This window comes from Terrapene carolina, unplaced genomic scaffold (genome assembly GCF_002925995.2).
Source record: "Terrapene carolina triunguis isolate 2854851 unplaced genomic scaffold, T_m_triunguis-2.0 Scaffold1054, whole genome shotgun sequence".
NCBI classification, from domain to species: domain Eukaryota; kingdom Metazoa; phylum Chordata; order Testudines; family Emydidae; genus Terrapene; species Terrapene triunguis.
This window is the reverse complement of record NW_020665405.1, coordinates 913,866-937,573: the sequence shown is the minus strand read 5'-3', so window position 1 is coordinate 937,573 and position 23,708 is coordinate 913,866. Positions and strand designations below refer to the sequence as shown.

Here is a 23,708-nt window from a genome sequence, read left to right as displayed (position 1 = left end):
ACAGAAGCTACAGTTGAAAACAGACTTAACCCACATTAGCCACAATTGATTAGAGAGGCTGAAATAAGCTGTATAGACAGCCAACAAAATCCTACAATGGGAAGATCCATTCCTTGCTCTTCTAAGTTACAGATCAACACCAATAGTGGCTACTGGATATAGTCCATCACAACTCCTGATGGGACGACAGCTCAGAACTATTGTTCCAACTTTGGAACAGAAACTATCTCGAAAGTGGCCAGACATGAAGACAGTAGCCAAATCTGATAAAAAGGCAAAAAGACCCTAAAAACACTTTTACAACAGATGTCACTCAGAGAACAGCTGGGTCCTGTGTTTGTGTCAAATTGGATGCAGAAAAAGGATGGGTAGCTCCAGCTATTGTAAAGAAAAAGAATTCATCACCCAGATCATATGTGATCAAGACCAACAGTGGAGCGTTCAACAGAAACTATTGTCATCTACAGTTTGTTCCTCAGCAAGATCAACAGAGCAAACTCTACAGATGGCGGATGCAGAAGAAGTAGATGCAAGGATTCCAAACTGAACATAGCCAGTCATTGCAATTAATGGACAGCCAGATGAGCAAGCTGTTATGCGTTTGGGTCGTGTAATTAGAAAATCACTATGATTCAGAGGCACTTAACAGACTGATACATGCTGAGCTTCAAAGATAGCGTGGTTGTGTAAACTTTGTAAATGGCAGGAATGTAGAACTTAAAGGGGGCGATGTAATGGAATGCTAAACTGTATTATACAGTTCAGCCACTAGGTGGCGTTGTGTGAAACATACCTTAGTTAAGTTCACCTCTGTCATACCTGGCAAAGTATTAAAGGATCTTACAGTGCTCACATCTGGTGCATATCTTGCTCAGAAGGAAGCTCTGTGCCCCACCGTGTCTCTCCAGGAGCACGACAATTGCCACATGTGTGCCTGCTGAGTGTGGAGGCACTGGCTTGTGCTAATAACGGTCAAGATAATGACAGTGAGATAAAGTATAATCAATGTAACTGTCTCGTGAAGACAGGGCTTAGCCAGCCGCTGCGGAGAACACGATTCCCCCAGCAGCAGCTAACCTGAATAAAACGGACGAGCCTACTCTCCATCAAAACGAGCCTCCATGATCCTATCATGCAGCGCAGGTGAAGTGGAAAAAATAATTTCTTATTAATGTATTGTTATTATTTGTTATTTAGATGTGGTCATGCCTAGAGGCCCTGATCTTGGATGCTATACGCAGGTCACATTAGTATAGGATGAGACACAACCAACAGACAAGGGTGCTTGAGTGATCACTGTAATAAGAAGCTGTTCACCTAAGATGGTCCCAGGCTCCACCCACAAACAGCCACCAAGCGCTACCCCCTTGACACGCCAAAAGAAGACCCAGTGCACAGAGCTTCATAATAGGATGGTCCTGCTCCTTTTAAATGTAATTAGTAGGCTTCAGAGTCAACACACATTGAGATGAATGGGGGCGGTTCACTCCTCCTACAGCCACTGCTCCAGTCTGTGCACACTCAAGTGAATTTCACTGCATTTGTTACACTCGCTGATAACTGACTGCACTGGTGCTGTGCTCGGGTTGCATCAGCTGAGGATCTGGCCCTTACTATATTTTTAATGAAAACTGAGATTCTGGAGAACAAGGAGGCAATCGTCACAGAAAGACACTGGCACAATGGCGGCTCACACAGCCCAATGCAAGAGTCCTGTGGATGCCACTCCCTCTCTCTACAGTTGTGTGGCAGGCTGCAAGGATGCCTGAGCCCTGCAGAACCCATGAGTTGGATCACGGAGGGCAGCCAGGGCCTGGTGTGGCTCTGGCTATGCTAAACCTCCCGTCATTAACATTTCGTTCCTGCTGTCACTTTCCATCTCTCTGAGAGGGAGATTTCACCCTGGCTGACGGAGCGTGTCTGCCAGCTCCTTTCATGGTAAGAGACAGAGCGTGGAGCCTTCTCCCTGCGATCTGGCTGCAGGGAGAATACCTTCATTGTGTGCATCAGAGGGTATCATGGCTGAAAAGGGGTTAGCAGGAAAGACAGACCAATTACAGCATAAATAAGCTTGGTCCACCTGCCAGCTCCTCTCAGCTCCATGCATTCAATTAGTTTTTGTTTGCAGAGACTTAATCAGTGCAGCTCTAGGAACCTCACTGGCTCTGGCATTTATAACGGGCTGAACCAAACCCCCAGATCCAAATGCCATGGGGCTTTGGGATGTTTAAAACCTGGATCCAAATCAATGGCGCCAGCCGGAGTAAGGGACTTGACATTTGAAAATCTGCTTGCCGCTGGTCCCCAGCTGCTTTCCCTCCATTTGAAGGAGGCTCTGCTCAGCCCCTCAGAGTGAGGGAGTGAGCGGCTGCGGCATTGCGAGCTCATTCATATTTGATCACCCAGGAGTGTTTTTAAAAGACTGCAGCTCTCTGTGGGTCTCAGTAGCGTGTCACAGCTCATTTGTCAGTGGAGTGGAGGGAGCTGGGGCCTTAGCTGGAATAGCAGCTAAATCTGCCAGCAGTGCTGCTCCCAGAAACAGGCCAGGCCTTTCCTGGCCCCTGAAGGCATGGAGCAGAGCATAGCATTGCATGGGGGGCGGGGGGGAGGGGATTGCAACCCAAATCCAAGCAACAGCTGCCATTTTAATGGAACACGTGAGTGTGAGAGTGACCCTGGCTGTTCTGCCTAGGGTGACCAGACAGCAAGTGTGAAAAATCGGGATGGGGGTGGGGAGTAATAGGAGCCTATATAAGAAAAAGACCCAAAAATTGGGACTGTCCCAATCGGGACATCTGGTCATCCTAGTTCTGTCATAGGAATTAGCAAGCGGTGACTCCTTCCCTAGAGCTGGGCACAAAAAGCAAGCCAAAGGGAGTCGTACTAGCTTGGCCAACAACAGAAAACACTCTCACCTGAACCAACTAACACAAAGGGAGACCCGCTAATGGTCTGCACGTATCAGAAGGGAGGAAGCTATCCAACAGGGACAGGCCCAGGGAGGTGAGGAGGGATGAGCGCTAGGAACGGTGGCACCAAGTTCTGAAAAGGAAAATCTAGGAGAGACGATTGGAAAATGGGATTGTTTTTTGAAGAAAATTTCAACTTTTTGGTGGGAAACAAAGTATTTCAATTTGGAAATGCCTCATGGGATCTGTAGTCTGAGTGCTCCAAACTCCCATTCCCCTCTATAGGCCAGGCTCTGGTCTGACAGCATCTCCCAGCTGGTGAGGGGAAGCAGTTGCATAGATTCATAGATTCATAGATTCTAGGACTGGAAGGGACCTCGAGAAGTCATCGAGTCCAGTCCCCTGCCCTCATGGCAGGACCAAATACTGTCTAGACCATTCCCGATAGACATTTATCTAACCTACTCTTAAATATCTCCAGAGATGGAGATTCCACAGCCTCCCTAGGCAATTTATTCCAGTGTTTAACCACCCTGACAGTTAGGAACTTTTTCCTAATGTCCAACCTAAACCTCCCTTGCTGCAGTTTAAACCCATTGCTTCTTGCACTGGAATGGGTTACCTAGGGAGGTGGTGGAATCTCCTTCCTTAGAGGTTTTTAAGGTCGGCTTGACAAAGCCCTGGCTGGGATGATTTAGTTGGGATTAAGTCCTGCTTTGAGCAGGGGGTTGGACTAGATGACCTCCTGAGGTCCCTTCCAACCCTGATATTCTATGATTCTATGATTCTATCCTTAGAGGCTAAGGTGAACAAGTTTTCTCCCTCCTCCTTATGACACCCTTTTAGATATCTGAAAACTGCTATCATGTCCCCTCTCAGTCTTCTCTTTTCCAAACTAAACAAACCCAATTCTTTCAGCCTTCCTTCATAGGTCATGTTCTTAAGACCTTTAATCATTCTTGTTGCTCTTCTCTGGACCCTCTCCAATTTCTCCACATCTTTCTTGAAATGCGGTGCCCAGAATTGGACCCAATACTCCAGTTGAGGCCTAACCAGTGCAGAGTAGAGCAGAAGAATGACTTCTCGTGTCTTGCTCACAACACACCTGTTAATACATCCCAGAATCATGTTTGCTTTTTTTGTAACAGCATCACACTGTTGACTCATATTTAGCTTGTGGTCCACTATAACGGCTAGAGCCCTTTCTGCCGTAATGAAGTCCTTGTGTACCTTGGGAGATGTAGTCCAGCCCAGCTCATAGAGGAGAATGGGGAGATGAGGAACTCCCATGAGGCCTGCAGCAGGCTCTCTGAATTTAAATATTTCTGTTTTCAGGTGTTTGGTTATTTGACAGAAAGCAGACTCTTTGGTCTGCTATTATTTAGTCAAAAACCCAATTTTCCATCAAAAATCATTTGATGGAATTGACCAGCCTGAAAATTTATGGCGGGCATCCAGAAAACACTGTAACAATGTGATCTATATAGAGCTGGATGAATAACTGATTCTTTCATTCACTGGCTGAACCAAAAAATCAGAATTTCTGTTTGGTTTGCACTGATCCAAAACAGAAAATGTTCAGGTTTTTTGTTTTGTTTTCAGGTGATTTTTCCTCTTTCATTTTGTTTTTTAAGTTACTCTAGCTACATTCTGAAATAGAACATCGTTTCGAAAGTAAAAGTCAAAATGTTTCATTTTGAAAGTGTAAAAAGTTTCAACTTTAAAAAAAAAATCTTTTTTTTTTAACGGCAGAAATGATTTGCCGAATTCAGCCTGAATTCATGAATAGCTTCAGTCAACCTAAAACTGAATTTTTTGTTGAATAAACTATTGCAGGGGTGGCCAAACTGTGGCTCATGAGCCACATGTGGCTCTTTTACCATTAAAGTGAGGCTCGCAGAGTCCCCCCCTCACATCTCCCATTCTCCACCTACTAGACTGGGAGAGGGGGGAGCTTGGGACCTCTGCCTTGCAGCAGGGTGGTGTGGTAGGGGTTTCCGCCCAGCAGGGAGTGGGGGTCTTGGGGCTTCTGTGCACGGGGAGGGGGGTCTTGGGGCTTCAACCCTGCAGGGTGCACCTGCCAGGGCTAGGGGCTTCAGCAGGAGCGGGGCTGAAGCCCCAACCTCTGGCTCCCAGAAGGTGTGCCCCGGCTCTCGAACTTCTGAAGATTGTAGTATGTGGCTCGAAAGGCCAGTAAATTTGGCCACCCCTGAACTATTGTCTGAAAAAGTTCACCCAGCTCTAGTTCTGTGTTGTTAGTGGCAGTCACCAGGTGGTGCTATTATGCACAGTCTTACAAGTTCTTTTCCCAGTGAGTGAGCAGCGTCCAGCCTTCGAAGAAATGCTCTATTGTTGTTAGCTTTGCAATATAGTTTCTTTGGGGGAGCTGTTGCAAACAACTGAGAGTTTGCTCCTTGCCCAACTCTCTCTAGCTAGCGCCAATTCAGGGGCAGGGTTACTCCATGGGCACCAGGAATTTAATAAATGTATCTTTCCAGAAAGCAGCTTGGAGTGTCGCCAATGAGCCTTTTGGTCATTGGTTTGAATCCCAGTGTAGGTGGGCTTAGAACTAGCAATTCAGTCATGCCAAAATGCTCCAGAACAGCGTTCCAGTACTTCTGACCAGCTCCCTGACAGTACTGGTTATTGAGCTGCCATTTCTCCTCCGGAGTGGGGAGCTGGTGCTGGGGGCTCCGGCACTCCTTTTTTAGGACTCAAGTACTGTCTGAAACTTGTTCCCCTCAAATTAGGTGGCCCTGACATGACATGAGTTTGGCAAATCTCCATTCCAGCTTATACACTACATCAGTGGTTCCCAAACTTCAACAACCTGTGAACCCCTTTCACTAAAATGTCAAGTCTTGCGAGCTCCCTCCTAAAAATGAATATTTCCAGGGATTTTCTCCTTTACCTGAGTATAAATTATAAAAGCAGTGATCTTGGAAATATAAAATTTGTTTTTATGACATGATTATTACCCAGTATTTATTATTATTATTTATCATTACAGTATTTTTATTACATTATGAAAACGGCAACACTCTTCCAAGATCTCACTTTCGTAACTTGTATCACTTTGAATAAGCCTGTTATAAGACAAGGCTCCTATGTTTCATCAAGGAGTATCAGATGTGAAACAGCATGAAGGTATTTTAGAAACCAACTCAGAGTTCCTCCTACACAAGCATTCAGGTCTTGAGCAGTCCAGGTAAACAACGCACGTTACAACAAAGCTTAAACTTGTTCTCATAATAATTTAAAAAACTATACTAGCTGCCTATTTAATTTTAAAAACAGCAAAAAATATCCACCTCCCTTTCCAGTTCTTAAAAGGAGTCTTGAAGTTTAAATCTCCTCAGTGTGATAGATATGCTTGCTTTGATCTGCTTAGCTCTTGGGAGTCCAGGGGCTCTGGGCTGCTGGCCCCGTGCTGCCCAGGGTCCCTAGGGACAACTCTGTCTGCCATTAGGAATTTTTTTTCCTGAGAACCCCCTGTAACATTTCGCGAACCCCCAGGGGTTCACGAACCCCAGTTTGGGAACCACTGCACTACATGTACCACTGTGCTGCATGTGAGACAGTGAACTGCTGGGGGCAGGGACTGTCTGTGCAGTGCCCTGCGTGACCAGGCCCTGTTCTCAGTTGGGACCTCTAACAAGAGCTCCAGCAGGAGGGGCCAAACCTGCCTTACTCGTGATGACGGTGGTAGAGTTGACTACACTGTAAACCACGGGAGGAGGGGGGGGGAAGTCCCTGGATCAAAACAAAACAAAATAAAATCCATGATTTTTCAGACAGGCTCATGAGCTGTAAACTTTTAGGGTTGCCGATACAGCCACCGTGACCATCTGAACACATGCAGGTCGCAAAATGCTTTAACACAAGCCCCTTCGAAATCAGTGGCCTGATATCAAAGGTGCTGATCACCCCCCACCCCCTCGAATCAACAAGAACTGGGAAGTCAGAAGCAAGAACAATCAGGCCATGTATTTCAGAGCCTCAATACGGGATTCAGGGCCAGACTGTGGGGTCCACATTGGAAATTGCCGTCGTTGGCCTCTGCAGTGCAGTCTGAGTCCAGCTGCTTTCTTACCCACTCGCATGGCTCATGCCAACCTCGGCTAACTCGCTCCTCCGTGTCTGGTGCACACAGTCACCCCATGCCCAGAGGAAACACCACCCCCTCCCTGACAGGCCCCGGACCCCCTCCCTGACAGGCCCTGGGCGCGGCCTGCAAGGGCCAGGTGTGCGGCTGGGAGGGAGGCACAGTGAAAGACAGACCGGAAGAGCAAGGGAGAGAGCTGGAGAGAGAAGGAGGGAGAGGGAGAAGGAGAGGAGGGAAGCAGGAGAGATTCAAGGAGGGGGAGTGTAACACAGCAGCCAGCCACATCCCTGTCCCCCAACCCAGAGGCTGGGAGCCCCATGGCTGCTGTCAGAGTCTACACATCACGTTGCAGGTCAGATGCAGCCCTTGCAAGCAGAGGGCAGGCGGCTGCCTTGACATTTCCCTAGACAGACAAAGAGACAGACAGACAGACAGATCCCAGGGACATGTAGTTCAGCCAGGCAGCTGCTGCATGGCGCGGGGAGATGCTGCCAAAGAGCTCCTGGGATGGGACAGTGCAGGCCAGGCCTCTCGGATGCCAGAGGCAGCTGTTTCCAAAGGAGACGGAAGATTGACAGGGTGAGGCAGGGGGCTGAGCCCCCAGGGACACTATGACTGCTCCAGCCCTGGGAGCAGAACAGGAAATGCAGCCTGGATTGGAGCAAGGTGGTGCTGGTGGGGGTGGGGAAGCAGCCGGAAGGGAAGGTGAGGGGGAAATCCCCCTCTGATGAGGGAGCAAGTCCCCCCTCCCCTGAGTCTGGGGGTATGCGCTGTGGGGCAGTACTAGAGTAGTGGTGCCTACAAATTCACCACTGGCGCACGGCCAGAACCCAGGACTGCTCTTCCGGATGTGGGGACCTTACAACCATGATCCCTTGCCCAGGCCCATTGGCTGGCCAGGGTCTGGGGCCCCTGTTAATGGGGAGCAGGTTTTGGAGCCGGTAGGGGAGGGAGTGGGGTTGGTGTGCCTGGAGAGGCCCCTGGCATACGGGCCTGGGCTCTGCAAGTTCCACCCAGACGCAGGGCCAGGCCTGAGAAAGGAAACCAGTTTCCCAGGGTCTCCGGAATCCTGCAAATCATTCCTGCAAATCATCCAATGGCTACAGATCTCACCTGGGGACGACTGGTCGCTGCTCAGAACCAGGGTGGCTGGAGTTGGCCGGCGCCTCCGGATCTAGACAGAGAGAGGGCACAAAAATAATCTTTAAACATCAGCCGTGCAACAGGAGACAAAGCAATACAATATGGCAGCACCCCAGAGACAGTGCCAACACGTGGTGCAAGCCTGCCACTGCCCGGGTGCAGCAAGCCGTTTGAAACTGGCTGCTGCGTGGTTCCATCCATCAGAGGCACTGCTGTTTGGCCTGGTGCTACCTGTCTGTAGGTACTTACTACACCCTGGCCATGTCTCTTGTACAGCAACTGCAGGTGGGCTGATATTTAGTACAGCATTAATTAGAAATAGCTCAAGCCCCAAAATCTGCATCTGGGGGAGGATTTCATACACCCATAAAGTTGCAAGGAGGTGGGAATTCACTCTGGGATTCTGGTTCTGTATCACTCCCAGCTGAGGATCCCAAAGCACCTGGCAAATATAAATGACTCCTCCCCTGGGCAGGTAGAGAAAGAACATCGTCACCACTTTATAGATGGGGAAACTGAGGCACGAGAGAGGCCCAAGGTCGCGCATAAAATTGCTGGCAAACATGAGTATAGAATCCAGGTCTCCTGTCTTGAACCACAAGCCCAGTCTCACTCCTCTGTTAGTGTATCTAACATGGCGACATGCAGCAATATTGACTAGAGCTGTCAAAATTTTTCCATAAATATTTTTTGATGGAAAATGAGTTTTGGACCAAATGGAAATTTTCAAAAAAATAATTTCCATTTCCATCAAAAATTGGGTTTTTGTCAAAAATACAAAACCCCAAAAGCTGAGATATTTTGGTTTAAATCCACTTTTTTTTTCAGTTTTTCACCAGAAACAAAACTGTTTTTCAAAGGAAAATTGTAGCAGAACGGCTAAACTTTTCACAGGGGGGAAATGATTGCCCAGCCAGCTCCGCTATTCCCATATGTAACACGGGGCTTGTCTATGCTTACAGAGCTGCAGGACTTACTGAAGAAACCACCTACACCCACGGGAGAGCTTCTCCCATCAGTGTAGGTACTCCACCTCCCTGAGAGGCGGTTGCTATGTCGACAGGAGAAGCTCTCCTGTTGATAGCGCTGTCTACACCAGGAGTTAGGTCAGTGTAACTGCATCACTCAGGGGTCCTGACTGACATAGTGATACCGACATATGTTTGTAGTGTAGACCAGGGCACAGACAATGAAGAACACCGTCTCTTTAAGAAAAAGCTGAAAAAGTGACAAGGGAACCATATATAGTTTATAACTGATACAATCATTGCATCAGCCCAGGGCAGCGAGCTTGCAGATCCATTGGATTACAGAAATAATGAGGTAGTGGCGCCCAGTGGATAGTGCTGCACCTGGCCTGCTTGGTGACCTTTGGAAAGTCAACTTCCTTGCTCTGTGCCTCAGTTTCCCCATCTGTAAAATAGGGATAATGATCCTGACCTACCTGTACAGTGCTTTGCAATCTACTGATGAAAAGCACTAGACAAGAGCTAGGGATTTCTACTTTCTAGAGTTTAGGATCTATGTGTTACTCTTTTGAACATCTGGCCCACTTCTCTTGGCATCTAAATGGGAGCTGAGGTCTTTCGAAAATCTGGCTCAGGAGGCAACACTGGATAGGAGGAAGGCTGGACTTGTAGGCAGGTTGTTGGGACTGTGGTAATGAGGGCTCAATTCCCAGCTCTGCCACAGCCTCCTGGTGTGACCTTGAGTTAATCACATAATCCCTCTGGGCCTCAGCTGGGATCTGGGGATCACGAACCTTCCCTTCTCCCCTCTAGGGTGCCTGCTAGGTTGTGAGCTTTTGGGGCAGGTGATGTGTTTGGACAGTACCCAGCACCTGGGTGCAACGGGAATGCAAACAGTAATGAGTCTTGAGATGATGTAGCTGGAGGCAAGGGTGTAAATCAGCAGAGCTCCAGCAAAGGAGCTGCTCCCTGACGTCTCTCTCTAGCACCATAAGTTCCTCCGTGGCTGGGTGGCTTGGAGCCTAGGCAGCTTCCAACAAGCTCAGCAGGATGCAGATGTCCTTTAAAATCAATGCCTTAAACAGTTCCTGGCAAACATGGAAAATATTGACTATAATAAGGTACGTGGGCTAATTATACCCAGTGCTGATAAACACTTGGCGATGTCTGAGCTGTTTGTGGTCCTGTTTAGCTCCACTCTTCCTCCTCCAACGAGGCTGCCTCTTATTAATAGAGCTCTTCATCGCCAGAGCACTTCAACAAGGGTAATTAATTAATCATTTAATCCGAGTGCTTGCTGTGTTCAAAGCACGGTACAGCCATTAACAACCTGGGCATATTTAACAAATTGATCACACCAAAACCGGGCGCTGTCCATTGCTCAGCATAGAGGGCGGAGCCCACCTGCGCTGTTTGATCATTTACATTTGTTTAGTTTGGGTGACAGGTGGCTGGATGGAGAGGCATCAAGAGTGAAGCCTGACTAGCCATGACAGCTGGGGGAGGCAGCTGACCAGGATAGAATTATAGCCTTGTACTTAAGGTGTTGTATTGAGACTCAGAAATTCTGGGTGCAATTCCTGGCTCTGCCACAGGTGCTTTGTGTGACCCTGGGCAAATCCCTTAGGCCCAGAGCCACAAAGTATTCAGTTTCCTAACTTCCCCTGATTTCAGGCTGCTTTCCATGGAACTTAGAAGCCTAAATACCTTTGTGGACCTGGGCCTCAGCTCCTCATGTGTAACATGGGGCAATTCTATAACGTTCGTCTGTCTTGCCTAGTTAAGAGTGTGAGCTCCCTGGGGCAGGAAGTGCCCATCCAGCCCTAATGATGTGGGGCCCTGATCTCAGCTGTGTGTCTTTGCTTTCCATCTGGCCAGATTCAACCCCTGCAGACAACCTTGTAAAGGGGCCTTGGTTCACATGGACATTGGGGGGATGGCTGTCCTTGGTGCTGCTGCCCAGGGGGGCAGTGGGTTTCACCTACCAATACCAAGCATTTGCTCTTTGCCCCAAAGATGCAGCTTGTGCCCCGGTTTAAAAAGTTTTGGTCAACTAATCAGGGTGCATACTCAGCACCATGGGGCTCTGGTGGCCAATCACAGCCAGGATGAGCTGAGCTTGTGCTGCCCATGGGGAGCCCAGGCCGAGCTGCCTGTGGGCAGCAGCACCACCCAGAATTGCCATAGCAGTCTCCCCTACAGCCCTGGTCCCTCCCACAGCTGGCCTGCCTCCTCCAGTCCCAGCCTGCTCCAGCACCCCCCACCCTGGGACTGGTGGAGGGGCCTGTGGTTGTCAGTTCAGTCCCTGCGCCAGCTGCATACAGGGCCTTTCCCCTCCTGGCAGAAGCGAAAGGGACATGGTGGGATGCAGAATCTCGCCCCCCCAGTCAGGGCCGGCTCTGGCTTTTTTGCCGCCCCAGGCAAAAAAGCCTCCGCCCCCCCACAGCGTGGCAGGGGAGGGCGCCGAGCCCGGCCGCGGGCCGCTCTCCCCGACCGGCCGGAGCGCCGGGGGGAGGGCGGCGAGCCCGCCGCGGCTCCGCTGGCGGCCGGAGCCCCGGGAGGAGGGCGGAGAGCCCGGCCGGGGCTCCGCTCTCCCCGACGGCCAGAGCGCAGCGGGGAGGGCGGCGAGCCCAGTCACAGCCCCGCTCTCCCCGGCAGCCAGAGCGCCGGGGGAGGGAGGCGAGCCCACTGTGGCTCTGCTCTCCCTGGCGGCCGGCGCGGGAGCGCCGCGCCGCACCACCCCCCTCCAGGTGCCGCCCCAAGCACAAGCTTGGTGGGCTGGTGCCTGGAGCCGGCCCTGCCCCCAGTCAAAGGAGGTCCATCAAGTCACACCCCAGGCCAGGCGTCATAGAATCATAGAAGATTAGAGTTGGAAAAGTCCTCAGGAGGTCATCTAGTCCAACCCCCTGCTCAAAGCAGGACCAACCCCAACCAAATCAACCCAGCCAGGGCTTAAAAACCACTAAGGAAGAAGATTCCACCACCACTCAAGGTGACCCATTCCAGTGCTTCACCACCCTCCTAGTGAAATAGTTTTTCCTAATATCCAACCTAAACCTCCCCCTCTGCAACTTGAGACCATTGCTCCTTGTTCTGTCATCTGCCACCACTGAGAACAGTCTAGATCCATCCTCTTTGGAAGCCCCCTTCAGGTAGTTGAAGGCTGCTATCAAATCCCCCCCCATCTTCTCTTCTGCAGACTAAATAAGCCCAGTTCCCCCAGCCTCTCCTCGTAAGCCACGTGCCCCAGCCCCTTAATCATTTTTGTTGCCCTCTGCTGGACTCTCTCCAATTTGTCCACATCCCTTCTGTAGTGGGGGGCCCAAAACTGTACGCAATACTCCAGATGTGGTCTCACCAGTGCCGAATAGAGGGAAATAATCACTTCCCTTGATCTGCTGGCAATGCTCCTATTAATGCAGCCCAATATGCCATTAGCCTTCTTGGCAACAAGGGCACACTGTTGACTCAGATCCAGCTTCTCATCCACTGTAATCCCCAGGTCCTTTTCTGCAGAACTGTCGCTTAGCCAGTCAGTCCCCAGCCTGTAGCAGTGCATGGGATTCTTCTGTCCTAAGTGCAGGACTCTGCACTTGTCCTTGTTGAACCTCATCAGCTTTCTTTTGGCCCAATCCTCCAATTTGTCTAGGTCACTCTGGACCCTATCCCTACCCGCCAGCATATCCACCTCTCCCCCCAGCTTAGTGTCATCCGCGAACTTGCTGAGGGTGCAAACCATTCCATCATTCAGTTAATTAATGAAGATGTTGAACAAAACTGGCCCCAGGACCGACCCCTGGGGCACTCCGCTTGATACCAGCTGCTAACTAGACATCGAGCCATTGATCACTCCCGTTTAGCCTGACGATCTAGCCAGCTTTCTATCCACCTTATAGTCCAGTCATCCAATCCATACTTTTTTAACTTGCTGTCAAGAATACTGTGGGAGACTGTATCAAAATTAAATATGTATATGTTAAAATCAAGATATATTACGTCCATCGCTTTCCCCATATCCACAGAGTCAGTTATCTCATCGTAGAAGGCAATCAGGTTGGTCAGGCATGACTTGCCCTTGGTGAATCCATATTGACTGTTCCTGATCACTTTCCTCTCCTCCAAGTACTTCAAAATGGACTCCTGGGTTCTGTTCCCTGTTGTGCTATCTGGCTCTGCGTAAGTCAGTTCCCCTGCTTTGTTCCTCAGTTTCCTCTTCTGTAAACCAGGGGTGACTTGTAGGATTTAAAGCCAGAAAGGATTCTCAGATCATCTAGTCTGACCTCCTGTGTCACAGAGGCCATTCAGTGTCCCGCAGTTACCCCTGTACTGAGCCCAGTAACGTGTGTTTGGCTGAAGCCCCTTCCAGAAAGGCCTCCGGACTGGATCTGAAGACAGCAAGAGGTGGTGACTCCAGCCCTTCCTTTGGCAAGTTGTTCCAATGGTTAATCTCCCGCCCAGTTACAAATCTGCGCCTTTTCGGCAATTTGAATTTGTATGGCTTTCGGATGGTTCTTAGCCCCTGTTTGTAAAACCCTCTGAGACCCACACGTGCTGAGAGCTATCAGCAGCCTCAGCCGGGAGGATGTCTGCACACAGCCTGTGTGGATACTGATCCACTGTGCGTTAGAGAGCTCACTTTATGGAGGAAGCATGAGGCAGTAACTAAACCTCCAGACAGGGCTGCTCTGAGCAGGCTGGATTTGAACCAGTTACTGAGCAGAGGCTGCACCCAATACCGTTCCTCTGAGCCTCCAGCTGGGCTGGACCATGGAGCAGAGAGCAGCCCAGACTGCTCCTGCTTTCACAGGCTACTTCCACTTTGCTGCCTGCCTCCCATCAATATCAGGAGGAGCCATGGTATCGATCAGTGCTGTGGGGAACATAGAGCAGGGCCCTTCTGCACCACAGGTCCCAAAACATCGTCAGTGTGTTATTTATACAATTCACACAGGTCCCAGCTCCATCCCCCAGCTGCCATTAGCTGCTCCGGGCCCTGAGGCTCAGCCAGGGCTTTGGGATCCCTGGAAGATTTTCTACCATCCCCGTTTGGTTCTCACTTGCAAAGATGCCAGGCAGACTGTACCAACTGTCCGCAGCACAGTCTGGCTGGCAGGCAGGGCAGAGGCCTGGTTAACAACACACCCTTTGGCCACATGGTGTCCCTCTTGCTTCCAAGGGAGGAGGGAAAAATATTTAAGTGGAAAGAAGATTCCCCTCCTTTGAGCCATTTCAATACCCCGTGGGCCTCTGCCACCATCCCTCAGACCCGCCCGAGGCCCTCACAGAGAGGGTGCTGTGGCTCAGGAGGCCGCAGCATGGGATGAGCAAACCCAGAAAGATGGTGGTAGCTGAGTGAGTCCCTGGCAGAGCGAGGCAGTGCTGGGTTAGAGAAAGGTCATGGTAGCTTGTCCCAGAAAAGAGCCAGAAACTCCCACACGGCCAGTTCATGCACAGAAACATTTATGACTCCTCAGCGGTTCACGCGAAGAGTGAAAAGTGAAACCAGAAAGAGCCGCGGTCACTATTCCCCATCCGCTTTTCTCCTGCTTCCCAAAAACGTTCTCCTGGCAGAGAACAGGAACGATGTCATGTGACCAATCCCGCCCCCGGACCTGGATAGCAAACAGTCAACGTGAACAAGACGGGACCACGATGTCTAAAGGCTTCAGATGATAATTCACAGCAGCAGATCTGCCCAGGGCCCAGCTGTTCCACAAGTGGGGGAGGGGCTGGGGTTAGGGTTGGGGGAATGCAGCATGGACTCTGCTATAGACCATCCTAGCTCTAGCAGGGCTGCTTCTCCTCCTGCCCCTCCTGCTCCCCCAGCAGAACTATCGTCTTCCCTGTTCGATGCCGTGATACAGCCTGTTCCCCAGCAACCCCCATGAGATCCCTGCACTTCCTGCTCCCCAATCCTGTCCTCTCTCATGTTGCACAGTGGCGACAAGGGGAGGGTTTGGCCATCACTGGCAGCAATAGCAGCCCAGGGTGGGCTGATTCTCTCTCCTCCCCATCTCGGCCCCTTGGGCAGAGCCCTTCTCAAGGTACGGGCATTGCCTGTCACTCCTCTGTCTCTGGAGCCAATCTGCCAGGTGGGGCCTTTGGATTCTCCCGGGTGGCTGGAGTTCACTCTCTGCAGCAAACAAAACAAACTGGGCTCATGTCACCAGTGATCAGAGCCAGCCTGGGTCATCGCCCAGCCCTGGGGGAACTCTGGGCAGCTGGATCCCAGCTGCAAGCCACTTCCTAAGCAACTAGTCCTGCTTCCTTCCATTGCCCTTCAATCTCCAGCCCTCCTGAGCAGGTCTGCAGGGGAATGTGCCCTGGCGCTAGCCCCCTGTTGGCCAGGAATGCCTCTTGCCTGACATGGTTCCCCAGCGGGCTCTGTTGTCAGTAGCTGGCTTTCTGCACCTAGGACGGATGGATTTGCATGCTGGGCCGCAGCCATCCTGGGGGAGGGATCTCAGGGGTGCTTAGGTATCCTCTGGCCTTGTCGATTTGCCCTGAGAATGGCCGCTTGCTGCTCACTGTGGATTCTAGTTTGGAAATTGAAATCAATATATAATCAAAAAGCAAACTGTCCATTTCCGTTGGAAAATGAAGGCAGCTGTGACAGAGATCATCCCATCAGACTCCATCCCCCCCTTCTCTGTCGGGCACTATCGGAGGCACTGGAGCCAGTTGCTCTTTCCAATGAGACCCACTGGAGATTATTCAACCGGAAATGACATTGAGGCAGCAGGGTCTCCAGGATCAATACTCCGGGTCTCCAAGGCCTAGTAATCAGCTGTGACCGTGTCCACAGGCAAGGAGATCTGGGCCACCGGAAGAGCGTCCAAACCACACAGAATGTTACCGGGGGCAGCATTGTGATATGGTTGGTGCTCTCTCCCCTTCATCACCATCTGTCATGCAGTTATCTCCACACATCCAGGGAGCCAGGACAGTGCTCTTCTTAGTCCCATGTTACAGATGAGGAACTGAGACCCAAAGACATTGAGTGACATGCCCAGGGTGAGGCCAGGAACTGAAGCCAGGTGTCCTGAGCCCCAGGCCAGCACCTACCCACGACACGCTCCATCATCCTGCACTGTACTAAAATATTTATGTGGCAACCAGCCAAAGCTACAGATTTCTCAATACAATCCCCCAGCTTGGGCTGGGTACTGGGAGAGTTCACTTTGGCTCATTATCCCAAGTAGGGAGGGTACAAAATTCACTCCGTACCATAAAGCCAGCTCTGCCCTGGATGAGGGGTCCCTTCGGTCAGGCACAGGGAGACAAAGCACCAGGGAGATCTGATGTATCAATACATCACAATTAGCATAACAACACTTTGCCCTGTGCTAAAGTGGGAACTGGTGGCATTTCTATGACCGGTAATGACCCTTGCCATGGGCCGTCAGCAGGGTTCGGCCCAGGGCCAACAGCCCCAGGCACATACCCTGTTAGAGAGTCACGGATCTATATGTGAGAAGGGTTCATTATGAACATGTATAACACAAGCCCTCTAGAGAACCTCACACAGCAATTCCTGTACCGAGCATAGTAACAGCTGACTGAGCCAGAGTGGGTCTTTTGGAAGGACAGACAGTCTGCATCCCAGGGCCAGAGGGCTCAGTGGAATTCCCGGCGAGGTTCAGGAGATCTGTGCTGGATGACAATGCAGTGGCAGATGCCCTGTCCCACCAAGCTGGGGGTTCGGTGTGGGGAGACCACACGCCCAGCCACAAGAGTAACTAAAACTGTTACTAGTGAGTCCGATGCAAACACTGGGGTGCGGGGCAGGCCTGGGGCATTGTAGCTCAGGAAATACAACCTGCTCAGCCTTGTCTTCAGTGCCTTCTGGACTCCCGCTCCTGGCTGTGCAGGGTGGGCCTGGAACAGGTGCTCTGTCTCAGCCAGGGAAGCCTCTGGTTCCTCAAAGCCCCTGTGGACACGAGTTCCCTGCTCCCTCCCCAGCCTGGTCAGGGTGATGGGAAAAGAGATGGACTTAGCAATTTGCTCCATTAGCTGGCTGCAGCAGGCTCTGGAAGTGCCATCTGAGGAGCTCTCTGCTTGCTTTGTTAGCACCATCTCCCGCCCAGAGACTGCAGAGGCACCAGCTCCAACAGACCCTTCCTTATTGACTGGGGCAGGTTGTCAGATCCCATCCAGCAGCAGGAGAGACTGGTGCATCCGCCTCAGCAGTGCTGCTGTTTGGGCACATAGCCACACCCAGGCGTCCATGAAAGGTGGTGGGGAGCAGGGCATTGAGCTGAGAGATCCTGAAGCACAGGGTCGTCTACCATGTGGGTTTGCCATTATCCCTTGATGGGCAAAATGAGGCTGGAGTTATACAATGAATAGCTAGCGCTATCCCTTCTCTCTGGGCTCATGGAGCAGAAAGGTGTTACAGGCAGAGCTTGCAGGGACACCTATAGATAAGGCTGCCTGACATTTCCCAGTGTAGGACCCTGTTTTCAGTTGGTTATAATTTCACCTGATCATAGCACCAGGATAGCTCAGATCCATACTCAGTCCTCTCTCCAAAGGGCCAAACAATCACCTCTCTCCCCTTTCCCAAGACCCAACATCGTCTGACCTTCAAGGAAAGGTGACCATGGCCCCTCTCCAGCTGGGGTAACACACCCTGTCCTGTGGAGACGGGAACCTGCTGGGGTTCACCCCTCCCCAGAGGTTCTCCAGGGATGGGATGTGGAGTGGCCCAGCCTCCTTGCTAATGGAGCAGTTATTGCCAGTGGCTTTCCAAAGGCCTACTCACAGCTAAAGTCTTGTACATGCTGCACTGGGTTGGGCCTCTATGCAAATATCAGCAACCTCCCTGAAACAGTCCTCTGGCAGCAGCCCCACACACGGGGCAGGGGCGGCTGAGAGGGTGAGCGATAGGGAGGGAAAGAGGGAGGAAACATTAGACCCAAAGAATCTGCTGAGCAGAGAGATGAGAGGAACCTACTTTGTGCTCAATAACTATAGAGAGCAACTGCAGAGCCATAAGGGGCAGAATTGCCTTCGTTCGTAAGGCGCTGTCGGGGGCTAGATTGCACAGCAACCACGAGGTGTGTCATTGGTCCCCATCACCAGAGTATCTCAGCACCTCACCATCTTACCCGCCTCACCATGTCTCCTCACACCCCCTGGGAGGCAGGGCCAGGCCATTATCCACATAGCACAGAGAGGGAACTGAGGCCGACAGACATTAAGGGCTGGATTTGTAAAGATATCTGGGCCCCTAAAGATGCAGATATGTGCAAGGCACTTCCCTGCATCTTTAAGGGCCTTAGATACCCTTACAAATCTGACCCTAAGCCGCTTGCCAAGTGCCACCCAGGGCACCAGTGCCAGAGCAGATCTCCCAAGCCCCAGGTCATCACTTGAACGACTCACCCCTCTTCTCTCTTCACCTCACGTGCCAACTCCTGTTTGCATTTGCTAAGCACCCGGCTCTCTGGGCCTGCGCTTGTAATCCTGAATCTCTCCAAATGCTGATTTCCAGTAGAATCATTTACTCTTCAGTGCCCTGAGGAGATGCTCATGAGACCCGGATTGGTGGCTGGAGCTCAGTAAGAGGGTGGGGAGGGAAACACCTCTGGTCCTTATGCAGTAATAATCTGGGTCCTCCCTGCCTCTCCACTAGGCTGGGGGAGGGGCTCTTTCATGGTCTTCTCCTTGTTAGACTAGTTGCCATAGAAACCCACTATCTGAATTTTCAGCAGAGATTAAAAAGATACAAAAATGGATGTTTCCCTGGTGATTAAATTACTCGATTATCGCCTGTTCCCACAGGAAAGGTGTGAATGGAGAGCAAAGGCTGAGGGCTGGGGGGGTGGAATCCACACACTGCCTGCGACAGGGGACCCAGGTGGGGCGGGCGCAGGCAGTGTGTGCTGCGGGACCCGCCACCAGCCTCCACGTCTTTCCCCTCTGCGCCCAGGAGAGCTGTGAGGGGCAAGTTCTGCCCGGCTGTGCCCTGCCCCGTACACTCGGCTTCGCTCTGCTTGGGCAGATGACTGGAGAAACAGGCTGCAAGGGCAAGGGCCAGCTCTGCAATGGGACTCCAAAGAAGTGATGCCGACTAGCACCTGCTGAGGATCTGGCTGTAAACCTGCCCTGGTGCAGAGAGTGTGGTTGCACCCAGGCTTGGCCCGGAACAAGGTTACGTGTCATGGGAGCCCAGGTTCACCATGGGACCTGAGCGCCCTGCACCATGAGCAGTCTGCACAGAGCCCCGAGTTCACACCTGGCTCCCCCAGTTCCGAGGCTGCAGGTTAACCAGGGAGGGGATTTGGCCCAGCCTGTCTGCTGGCTAGAGGAAGTGGAGTAGGGGGATGATGGCTTGACAGCACTGACAGATCCTAGCACTCCCCGTGCTGCACCTGCCATGGCATCAGACACCATCGCAGCACGCGGCAGCTCCCAAAGCGACGCGCTTGGCGCCTGGTGTTTGATCAGAGGCATTGAGAAAACAGGAACAAAACCCAGAACAAAAGGCAGTGACAGCACCTGCTCTGGGTCTGTGCAGCCAGACACCGCGCCAGCTCAGCTTGCACTGGGCACCAGGGGCCAGCAGCTCCCCTCAGCAGAAAGTCATGGGGGGGGGTCAAGCGGGGCTAGACTCCCGTTCTGCTGAGAAGGGATGGTGTGAGGGAGACTCAGGGCCAGCCTCTGGCCTTGTTCACATTGAATTCTCTGGGGCTGCTCTGTGGGGAGAGCATGATCCATATATGGTATGCAGGGCACCCTAGCGACGCCAGTCCAACTGCCCAGGGCCTGGCCTTCCCCCCTGCAGGAGAAGAACACAGCTGGGGGGTCATTAACCAAATATCCCTTTTCAAAGAGTCATGGATTTAAACTGGAGGCAGAGAGAGGGGTAATGGAAATGCCTCCGTGCTGCCAGCAGAGCGCCTGCGCTCTCCCTGCTCTCTGGCTTAGAGGGCACATCTCTTCTCCCTCCCTCCCTGCAGATGGGGAGGCAAGGGACAGGCTGTGTGGCCCGCAGGCCCTAGGAGCTGGAAAGCCAGTTCCGATGCTCGTGGCTTCACCCTCCGTAGGCACACAAAGTCTGCTCTCAGCACCGCTAAGGGAGTTTTATTCACAACCACGTTCCCATGGTTTAACCCTCAGCCATCCTGTAATGTGGGAGCTGTGATGCTGGCAGACCAGGTGCCAGCTCATGCCACGGTCCCCATGCCTCAACTGGATGCTGGCAAGTACACAGCTGGATCAGTCTGGCTCACCTGTGTGCTGTGCAGTTACAATGGGTATCGGGTATAAGAATGTGTTTAGTGTTTAGACTCTATTGGATGTTTGTGAGCTGCTGCAGCACTAATCTCACTGAGAGCCTCTGGATCCCATATCGTAAGGTAATATTTGAGCATTTGACTTGTGAGCCTCTGAACTGTGTAAATCACCAGCCAGGAGAGAGACATTAACTAGTGGGAAATGCTGGTCTCCAACAGAAGGTGTCAAGCTCTGCCTGACCAAGAAGGTCCATCGACACCAGACATTCCAGAGTGGAACCATAAAGAGGACAAAAGACTTTGTTGTTTATTCTCCACACACCCCACCCATGAAGATGAGCCTTGCAAGTGAATTCTTCCCATCAGCTAAGTTTGAAACTCAAAGCACAAGGGGAGAAGGGAATAAAACCCTGACAAAGAGGAATCGTATCTCACTGCTGTGTGGACTCTGGGTTTCTAGGCATAAGCCAGGGATCCCCAGTGCTTAGCTTGGGTTAGCCCTAAGGGACAGTTAAATCTTGCTTATTATAGAAGCTTCTATTCCCTTTTGAAACTTAAGACTGTAGCTCGTGTGTGTTTGTGTGTGTGTGTTTATTTACCTGCTTCACCCTTGTAAAAAACTCTCTGGTTTCATTTTCCTAGTTAATAAATCTGTATATAGTTTATTATAGGATTGGATACAAGCATTGTCTTTGATCTAAGGTGCCATTGACATGGGTAAGTGGCTGGTCTTTTGTGACTGGGAGTAACCTGACTATTGCTGCAATCTTTGGTGTAAGGGACCATCTGTCACAAAGGGATGCTCACCTGGGTGGTGAGCTAGATGGGAGTACCCAGGGGGACTGGCTGTGACTCCACATTAAGGCTGGTACAGTGCCTGAGGAGTTTACACTTAATGGTTTGTGAAATCTCAGTGTAGCACTCACAGCCAGTTTGGGGGTTGGGCCCTGCTTCCTAACAACCTGCCCTGAGGCTGATACTCATGCTTCATTGCAGGACAGCTTGGCAAGAGCGCTGAGTGGAACTGCCTGATGGCTCAGGCCGGCTCTGTACCCCCCCCCACCCCCTCCAATCATGCAGCTTGTACTGGGTCTGTACCCCCAATCATGCAGCTCACACTGGGTCCATATCCTCAGTCGTGCGGCTCATGTCGGGTCCATACCCCCAGTCGTGCAGTTCATGCCTGGTCCGTATTCTGGATTGTGCGGCTCACGCCGGGCCCATACCCCCGATCGTGCAGCTCATGCCAGGTCCATACCCCCAGTTGTGCAGCTCACGCCGGGTCCATACCCCCCATTGTGCAGCTCATGCCAAGTCCGTACCCCCAGACATGCAGCTCATGCCAGGTCCATACCCCCAATCATGCAGCTCATGCTGTGTCTGTAGCCCCAGTTGTGCAGTTCACGCCGGGTCCATACATGCAGTTCACACTGGGTCCATACCTCCAGTCACGCAACTCACTCTGGATCTGTATCCCCAGTCATGTAGCTCACGCCAGGTCTGTGCCCCCAGTTGTGCAGCTCATGCCAAGTCCATACCCCCAATCATGCAGCTCACGCTGGGTCCATACCCCCAAACTTTCAGCTCACGCTGGGTCCATACCCCCAGTTGTGCAGCTCACGCTGGGTCCATACCCCCAAACGTTCAGCTCACACTGGGTCCATACTCCCAATCGTTCAGCTCACACCGTGTCCATACCCCCAGTTGTGCAGCTCATGCTGGGTCCGTATCCCCAATCATGCAGCTCACGCTGGGTCCATACTCCCAATTGTTCAGCTCACACCGTGTCCGTACCCCCAGTTGTGCAGCTCACGCTGGGTCCGTATCCCCAATCGTGCAGCTCATGCCGGGTCCATACCCCCAATTGTTCAGCTCACGCCCGGTCCGTATCCCCACTCGTGCAGTTGAGGTTGAGACAGAGCCAAAGGACAAGGGGCGTTGAGCCACTTTTGTGTTCCCGAAGCCTAGGGCAGCCTTCCCAGCCTTTCTGGTGTAAGTTAGAGCCACCTCAGGGCTATTCTAACTCATATTCTGCTCCATGGCTTCCTATGGATGCTGGGGAGCAGAGCTGAGCAGAAGTGCCCTACCCCTGATGCTGCCCTGCTCCACTCCCTATGCGAGGGGTGCCCTACTTACAGGGGATTCTCAGGGGGATGTTCCCACCCTCATCCAGGCCCCTTCGTGTTGCCAACATGGCCCAAATGGGCCTTAGCGTCATTGCTAATCAGGCCCGCTATCCTAAGGCCACAGCTTTCAAATGGAGCTGGCCCGCCGTATGTCTAGAAACTGCCTCCCACCCCCTACATGTCAGCCCTGCTTCCCTGACCCCTCCCAGCATCCCTCCCTCCTCCGCCTGTGCCCCACCGATCAGCTTCCCTCCTCGCCTTGCATTCATTGCCGTTCTCTCTGCCAGCACAGCGGCTCTGGGGCACACGGCCTGGGCAGCCCCCTCCCACCCCACCACGGCAATGTCCCAGGTGAAGTGCAGTCCCCGTCCCTGCTGCTCCTCCCTGGGGACATTCTGGTGACAGCAGCCAAGCAGGCCATGCTGAAGTAGTGTCCCCTCTGCCCTGGGCACAACCTTTCACCTGGCGAAACCAGGAGCAGCTGCTGGAGGAATCAACGTGGGTGTCTCTCCAGTTGGTAGGTGTGAGACGGTGGCTCAGGGCCCCACCCCAGCATCACACCCTCTCCTCTCCCAAACTCTGTCCTTCGGCCCCAAGCAGCACTGGGCATGGCCTGACTGTCCCCTTAAAGCCCTTGGCATGGTGTGGGCCCTGGCTCCTACCGAAGGGTATTTATGCTACTTGCACCCTCCTATGCCAGCTGGTGAATGGGCACCAGGGGAGGGGGGCGTGCCCCAATACCCCTCCTAGCTTCTAAACAAATGTATTTGAACCCCAAGATGTTATTTTTGCTCCTCTAGTTTGGTGGCCTGGGCAGTGGGAGGAGGGAGGTTTCCAGCATTAGCTATTCCTCCTTCCCAGTCTCTGCTTCAGAGAGAAAAGGGCATTTTATTAATAAACAGAATGCCATAAAACACAGCTAGATGGCTTCATGGAGGTCCATCAATGGCTATTTGCCAGCGTGGGCAGGGATGGTGTCCCTGCCTAGCCTCTGTTTGCCAGAAGCTGGGAATGGGTGACAGGGGATGGATCACTTGGTGATTCCCTGTTCTGTTCATTCCCTCTGGGGCACCTGGCCCAGTATACTGGGCTAGATGGACCATTGGCCTAACCCAGTATGTTCTTATGATACACCCTTGGCTCACCTTTATTGCCTTCAGTCCCATGATCTCATAAGTACTCTACAGACACCAATGAATTAACCTTCATAGCCCCCC

General features: G+C 51.9%; 1 protein-coding gene across 1 annotated transcript in view; it reads right to left on the bottom strand.

Moving 5' to 3' along the window:
- PPP1R1A (protein phosphatase 1 regulatory inhibitor subunit 1A) overlaps positions 1 to 23,708 on the bottom strand; it is a 68,222-nt gene that overhangs the window by 26,552 nt on the left and 17,962 nt on the right. The window contains exon 2 of the mRNA XM_026661372.1: positions 8,128 to 8,188. Coding sequence (XP_026517157.1) covers positions 8,128 to 8,188 — 61 coding nt within the window. The remainder of the gene's footprint in view (positions 1 to 8,127; positions 8,189 to 23,708) is intronic.